Source organism: Schistocerca cancellata, chromosome 8 (assembly GCF_023864275.1).
Source record: "Schistocerca cancellata isolate TAMUIC-IGC-003103 chromosome 8, iqSchCanc2.1, whole genome shotgun sequence".
Taxonomy (NCBI): domain Eukaryota; kingdom Metazoa; phylum Arthropoda; class Insecta; order Orthoptera; family Acrididae; genus Schistocerca; species Schistocerca cancellata.
The window spans coordinates 367,530,962-367,539,023 of record NC_064633.1 but is presented as its reverse complement, the minus strand read 5'-3'; the positions used below and the strand labels follow the sequence as shown (position 1 = coordinate 367,539,023).

The 8,062-nt window shown below is 43.3% G+C and overlaps 1 protein-coding gene across 1 annotated transcript in view; it reads right to left on the bottom strand.

Moving 5' to 3' along the window:
* Positions 1-3,085: 3,085 nt before the first annotated feature.
* The window catches only part of LOC126094915 (myrosinase 1-like), an 83,652-nt gene continuing 78,675 nt past the window's right edge, over positions 3,086-8,062 (bottom strand). The window contains exon 11 of the mRNA XM_049909559.1: positions 3,086-3,311. Coding sequence (XP_049765516.1) covers positions 3,191-3,311 — 121 coding nt within the window. The 3' untranslated portion in view covers positions 3,086-3,190. The remainder of the gene's footprint in view (positions 3,312-8,062) is intronic.

Sequence of the window (8,062 nt, the reverse complement as noted above, 5' to 3'; positions counted from 1 at the left end):
CCGGCAGGTGTGGCCGAGCGGTTCTAGGCGCTACAGTCTGGAACCGCGCGACCGCTACTGTAGCAGGTTCGAATCCTGCCTCGGGCATGGATGTGTGTGTTGTCCTTAGGTTAGTTAGGTTTAAGTAGTTCTAAGTTCTAGGGGACTGATGACCTCAGTGCTCAGGCCATTTCTTTTGATATGGAACAACAAGTCTTGCATGGAACTGAGAACAGGGCTCTTCAATGGTAGGGGCCATGTACAGCGAGTGGAGCAAGGATAATGGCCTAAAGCAATCCTAGAAAGGTCGCTGCCAGGAAGGAGGAGGCCTGGACGGGCGAGATTTACATGGAGAACAGGACAGTTACAAACATGAGGAAGAGGGTTCTGAAAGAGGAAGACTGCAATGGTCGTGAAAGCTGATGAATGAAGACAGAGGGCAACTGCTGAAGAGTGTAGAAGACCTTAAAAGTAAGCACAGTTGTTATTATTACTGTTTTTGTTGCTAATAACAGTAGTGGCAGTCGCCAGATACAATGCTTTAGAAGTCTGAAGTCTTCCAATTTCTGACAATTTAGAAGTAAGGACTCCGGCAGTCATGTAACTTACAATGCATTGTGCATACGTTTTAAACAAATGTTCAGGGTGTGGATGAACCAAATGTCACTAGAGACGGAAGCGGTTCAGAAGGAGTGTGTTTTGTAACATGTGTCTATCTGCACTGTGGATAGTCAGTTTTTCTTTCTGAACTGTAGCTGTAGGTACCACTCGCGATTCACTGAGAATTACTTCATCATTGTTATAGAAAAAGTTGTTAGAAATAAGCTGTACCAATTGTCTTCTTGACTCATTGGTTCATGATTTAATAAATCGCCTGCAAAGCAACAGGCCTCTTTCATAATTTTAAAAATAAAAGGGCTTAAAGAACTTTTTTGCTCTAAAATTCAGTTAGACGCCAATGTTGATGATGGTCGGTGCAGGTGGAGGGGCTGACACGAAGGGGGGGGGGCAGTGTATTAGCGAAATGAATATATGATTACACTCTTGTGCTGTGCTGTTCGACCAGATTAACTGTCCACGTCACAAGCCCAGAACATCACAGTACTTTGAGGAATATGATAGTGAACAGATGCTGATATGTTACCCCCAGATTCTCCAGATGTGCACCCGTCGGAACGCATGTGGGATGTGTCGGGCGCCAGCTCCACGCACACAATCTAACGACCCGTAATACACAGGAAGGACCGTAGAAATCTGGTATCACAGACTTCTGGAAAGCTGTCGAGTACGTTCCAAATACATACCATGCAGAATCGCTCCTTTATTCCGTTCCAAAAGTTGATAGACTCGGGATTAAGCAGGTATTCTAAATGGTTTGGCTGATCTACTCGTAATCGATTTTAAGCTATTATGTTTTCGCTGCCGTTTATAGCTTTGGAATACTCTAATGCGATTCTAAATCGCGTTTTAAAACTGTCATTTTTGATTTTTCGTATATTGTAGTGCTCTATATTATAATTTGACAGTAACATATAAATATAAGCTATGTCAAAATTTACACAATTTTAGATAGGTACGTGAACTGCGCAGGTCCCTTTGTATACATTAATTCAGTTTTTTTCCCAAATGAATGGTTTCACTTCGATTTTATCTTGGTACGTTTGGAATTTCAAAATTTGGATGATTTCTTCAAGAGAAAGAACTTCCCAAATAGAGCAAGGCAATATCGGTTTGTCTACCTCTGGCCTTTATGCAAGCAGTTTTTCGGCTTAGCAGTGATTGAAACAATTGTCAGATGTCCGCCTGAGAGATAACGTGGAAAATTCTGTCCAAATGGCCCGTTATATCGTCAAAATCCGGAGCTGGTTGGAGTGCCGTGCACATAATACTCCGAACGTTCTCAGTTTCTTTATCTTGCTGTAATATAATTCCTGGAGGGCTTGCCATGCAGGGCCACAATACGAGGCCCAGAGTATCGTCCATACACCGCTGTGCTATGAGGGTGCCGCAGATCACAACTGAAGAAACGGCATACCAGACCATCACTCCTGTCAGTCTGGCCGTACGGCGGGCGACAATGTCTAGTATCCCACTGCCGTCCGGTGCATCGTTACACATTTCTTAGGCCTGGAGTCTCATTGACTGGCGTAAAATTGTCTTCAGTGATGAGCCCCTCCTCGAACTGCGTGTCTGCAGACGCCCAAGACATTTGTTTGTCTACACATGTGCATCACATTCACAGATTTCTGTCCCATTCGAACTATTCTTTCGTGGTGTTTTTACTTTTATTTTATATTCCCCTGGCTTAGAGTGTATTTCGGAAGTCATGTAAATAAATGTATCACCTGTAATGTCAGTCTTTCTGAGGTACTTACTGGTATTGCCTAAGCTTATCTATACAGTTTCAGTTTGTATGTATGTTGTATGTTAACTGGGGACCTAGAAACTACGGAGAGGTTCCGTCCCCAGTGCAGTCGCGGTGGTCCACAACCCCACGACTACTACCGCAGTCCACTTCACAGCTCCGCTGCCCCACACCGAACACAGGGTTATTGTGCGGTTCGGCCGCCGGTGGAAGCCCCCCCGCCCCGTCACCCCCCCCCCCCCCCCCCCCGCCCAGGGAACATCTCACACCAGACGAGTGTAACCCCTATGTTTTCCATGGTAGAGTAATGGTGGTGTATGTGTACGTGGAGAACTTGTTTGCGGAGCAATCCCCGACATAGTATAGGTGGAATAAGGGGAAACAGCCCGCCTTCGCAGAGGCAGATGGAAAACCGCCTAAAAGCCACCCACAGACTGTCCGGCTCACCGGACCTCGACACAGGTCCGCCGGGCGGATTCGTGCCGGGGACCAGGTGCTCCTTCCCGCTCCGGAAAGCCGTGCGTTAGGCCGCTCGGCTAACCAGGCAGGCCAGTTTCAGTTTATTGCATTTGTTTTTTTTTCACCTTTTACACAGTTACTTGATGCTAGTCTAATTATTTTCAATAAATTTGGTAAAACAAAGGTTTGCTCTGCAGAAGAGTGACTGTATATTGAGAAATTCATAAAAAAAACTAGGTGAGAGTCCTGTGGTTATAAAACTTAAAACAGAGAAACCTTGAAACAAATGATATTTGTATCACCAGTAATGAATAATGTTTATTTCCAATAGTCAAACATAACGGTAGGTGGTACGTTAATGCAGCTGTAGGCGACGTATCTTTAGCATCAGCTCAGTTCAGGCAGCTGTTTGTTAAGGAAGATATCCGCCATGAAAGCCGCCGAATCCTTCGGAGTTCTCGTTCGGTTTGGGCTGTTGAAGTCCACCTCGTACAATCCGAACTTCTTCCTGCACAAAAAATGAAAACTACAATATGCATTCTTAGTGATATCAAATATTTAAGCGCAGCTACTTCAGATAAATTTCGGCATATACTAATTACTACCCTCAAGATATTAAAATCTTCGGAATCTTATTGATATGCGCTAATACATACTAATAACATGTTAGTTGCAAAAATCAACGATTACTGTATCTTATAAGTGTTCAAAATGGTTCAAATGGCTCTGAGCACTATGGGACTCAACTTCTGAGGTCATTAGTCCCCTAGAACATAGAACTAGTTAAACCTAACTAACCTAAGGACATCACAAACATTCATGCCCGAGGCAGGATTCGAACCTGCGACCGTAGCGGCTTTGCGGTTCCAGACTGCAGCGCCTTTAATCGCACGGCCACTTCGGCCGGCTGTTATAAGTGTTTTCAAGGTAATTAATGGTCGGTGTTCAATGTTGATAGATGCAATATACTGATGAATGGGGAAGCGAAAGGTATGCTTTGAAGGGTACCATGTAGACAGAGCAACAGATGTCGAACGATATATGCTAATCTCAGTTGCAGACATGTACGTGGAAGCATACGCAATCTTATTCCACAGCATTCATGAAAGTACAGAACATCGGGGCCACGAAACACGAATTAAGGATAAAATTTCTTTTCCTGAAAAATCGTATTATATCAATTATTTGTGAGTTCCTGTTATGTTGATACATGCTGTACAACAGTGTAAATAAAATGTGAGCTCTGTCTGTGGCGTAGGTTCTAAATATATGATTTCTTAAGGTACGACAATCGTATTGTATAAGTTTAATTCACGCGGATGAATTGCTATAGCGTGCGGTATAACTCAATAACTGGTAGCATCCGAAGAGTGGTGTCACACAGTATATATAACTGTGGTGTCCGTTCTTCTGACGAAGAAGTTCCTGAGAATGTACGCTTGGAGCACAGCATTGCATGTTAGTGAAACATGGTCTGTGGGAAAACCGGAACACTTGAGAATCGAAGCATTTTAGATGTGGTGCTACAAACAAATGTTGAATATTAGGTAGATAGATAAGGTAAGGAATGAGGTGGTTCTGCACAGAATCGGAGAGAAAGGAAAATGTGGAAAACACGGACAGGGTGATAGGACGTCTCTTAAGACATCAGAAAATGATTTCCACGGTATCAGACAGAGTTGTAGAGGGCAAAACTGTAGTGGAAGACAGAAATAGGAATACACCCAGCAAATTATTGAGGACATAGGTTGCAAGTGCTACTCTGAGATGAAGAGGCTGGCACGTGAGAGGAATTCGTAGTGGGCGGCATTGATCCAATCAGGAGACAGACGACTCAGAAACAAAACAAAAAAAATTGTTCTTCCGGATGTATCCGAAAGAAAAGACACCAAAAATATATAACTGAGGTGATGACAGCCAGTGAACCCCTCAGAGCAGATGCATACCAGGCTCGAACTCTTACGGGAAAAGAGAGAGGAGTGCCCTGTAATGAGGACAATGGGCAACGGGCACCCATTAGTTGTGTATGGAAAGGTTGAGGATTCGTGCCTGGAAGGAGGTGTGCTTGGGAGACCCACGCAGTCGCGATAAACACTGTGTCCGGATTACGCAGCTGTCAGCGGTTCTGGCTAGTAAGCAGAAGATTCGAGTTCGAATCCCAGTCCGGCACAAATTTGCAACTTTCCCCATTGATTTAAATCAATGCCCGCTTTCAGCCAAGGCCTGCAATTCTGTTGTGTCCCCTAGTAATGTTGGTCTCTCGCTATGAAACCACAAGCTAAGGACGCTCGCTGCCAGACGCGGTCAAGAATGAGAGATGTCGGGGAAGACATGCCCTCAACAGGTTCCGTACGCCGCCGCTACTGGATGTCTACTCACGTCAGAGCGCAGCGCCTCTGGCACTGCTCTTTGATAGCCGAATCTGATAGCGGCTTCATCATAGTTCAGATTCATTAGTCAGAACTCTGTATCAAATTTATAGTTAAACGTGTAGTGATGTTTAACTGTAATTCAGTATTATGCAAAGTAATGAAGATATCATTCTGTTCCGCGACAGTACTAAATATACAGGGTGTGTCAAAAACAGTCATCCAAATTGGCATGTCTAGATTTATGAAACTAATAAATATATATTACGAACATATGTTTTTTGATGTACGAGAAACTTAAAAAGTTTTTTTTTCATACCTTTTCATAGATGTTGAATACGCCCCCTAGAGATGCTCAGCATATGTCAATGCGGGATTCAAATTCTTTCCACACTGCAACGAGCATCCCTTGAGTTACAGCTTCCACAGCTGCTGTTCATTCATTCACGTCTCAGTTCATTCATTATTGTTGGTAACGGAGGCACATAAACAGTCTTTTATAAACCCCTACATAAAGTCAGGTCAAGTACCTTTGGGGGCCATTAGCATAAGACCAGTGTGACCAATCCATCGTTCAGTAATCCTTTGATTTAAAATTTCAGCAGTTTCAGATGCCAGTGTGGCGGTGCCACATCGTATTGGTAAATGAAGTCGCTCGAATCAGTTCCTACTGTCGGAAAAGAAAGTTCTCAAGTATATCGTGATATGTGCTTTCTGTAACTGTGCGGCTGGTCCCGGCGGAGGTTCGAGTCCTCCCTCGGGCATGGGTGTGTAAGCTTACGAACTGATGACCTTAGCAGTTAAGTCCCATACAACTTCACACACATTTGAACATTTTTGCTTTCTGTAACCGCCTCCTCGGCAAATAAAAATGGACCATACACCTTCTCCAGTGAAACTGCACAAAACACATTAAATTTTTGAGAGTTCCTCTCATACTGTATAACTTCATGTGGTTATTCCGTACCCCACGTCCTCACATTATGGCGGTTCACCTTTCCGTTGAAAAGGAATGTTGCCTCGTCACTAAACAACAAGCGAGGAAGAAAACTGCATCCTCAACCTTGCAAGTACGAAATTACAGAACTCCACACCTTGTTGTTTGTCACCTTCACGTAGAGCTTGCAACAGCTGAATTTTATTAAATGTGGATGCAACACATGCCGGACGGACATCGGGGGCATATTGAGCCGACGAGCTGCACGGCGAACTGATTTATGCGCTTTCTGTTGTCCCGACAGCCTTTTTACTAGAACTGAAGTAAGCGACACTGCTGCTACCTAGCGGGAACCATGTAAAACTCGAGAGTTTGATCTTTCCAACAGTACGTTGTTCACGCACACATTTCAGATAACAAAGTAGTTATGATTCTTTTAAACTGGATGACCTTTTTTGATACGCCCTGTATATTGTCATTAATGTACACACGGATTAATCCAAGGTGAGCAGTCTACATCAAAGAATTTCATTAAACTGAAATAATATTCTTTATGTGTGTTGCAGTAACCTCCTACAGAAGTGAAACTACTGGCCTGTCATTACTATCACACACCTATCACAGGTACCTGAATCAAAAAGCGCAATTATTTCTCATGATGCTGATGCGTTTGGAAGGCGTCCGAACACTACAACTATAGCTGACGTAGAGACCGCCCGAAATATGGTACATGACAGTCGATGATTACCGATGTATAAAGTATCCGATGCCAGAAGAAAGAGTACGGTATAAGTATCTGACCTAAATCGAATTCTCATCCATTTCTGAAACTATACACAAATAGTCTAGTAGAATTGGTGTACCGGTTTGCCATTGTGGGCAAGACTGCAGGTCACAACCTCATGAGACAAAATGATGCAGCGGGTGTAAGCCGGTGGCGGAATATGTTTAATCTGAAAGAAAGATTATATACGGCTATTGTTTGATTTTATAAAAAATTTAACTGCCCTTGTTACGCAAATAATCTGTGCTATCTGCGGGAGAAAGCATCTGCGAAATGGACTAAACTGTAAAGGGAAGGGAGACGCCTAGCAACAGCACAATGGAACTTGTCAAAATTGCGATTTGAAATAAGGAAGTGAGGTATCTGAAGCACAAATGGCTGTTAAATCGACCTTTTTACCAGACGTAAATATTTCCTTATGTGAAGAAATTCTTACAAATTGGAATCTCTGCGTATACCTTATAGGTAGAGGTCCGCGCGTGTAAGATAAGTGCAATCCGCATCCGCAAGTTCCTTATCCGCATCAGCATATATTTAAGGTTTGAATGAGTAATTAATAGTAATAGACAGTAGTTCTTAGAATTATGGTATGTATTGACACAGTTATTGTTAGGGTGCCATTTCTGGGACAACGTAGCTACTTTTGACTTCTTAAATCACAGAAAATGCTCTATACCTACTCTAAAACAGACCATTCCAAACAGGAAAGCATTGGCGCTCCGGAGCACACACAGTAGCGGCTCGGATCTCGTGAGATTGGAAACGTTATTTAAAAAAATAAAATTCAATGTAATAGTATTAAATGATGAAAATACGTGTATATAAACAATTATCTTTCGCTGCTCTTGTGCCAAGGCCGGGTTGGCCAAGCGGTTCTAGGCACTTCAGTCCGGAAACGCGCGGCCGCTACGGTCGCAGGTTCGAATCCTGCCTCGGGCGTGGACGTGTGTGATGTCCTTAGGTTAGTAAGGTTTAAGTAGTTCCATGTTCTAGGGGACTGATGACCTCCGATGTTAAGTCTCATAGTGCTCAGAGCCATTTGAACCAAGCCCTTCTTGTGCCAAAGCAGCTGAAAATGACGATAGTTTTAAACTGTTACTAGAATATTGCATCATATACCGACAGTTTTTTTGCACGTTGTCACTCGGTCACTACAAAGCGCTAACTGA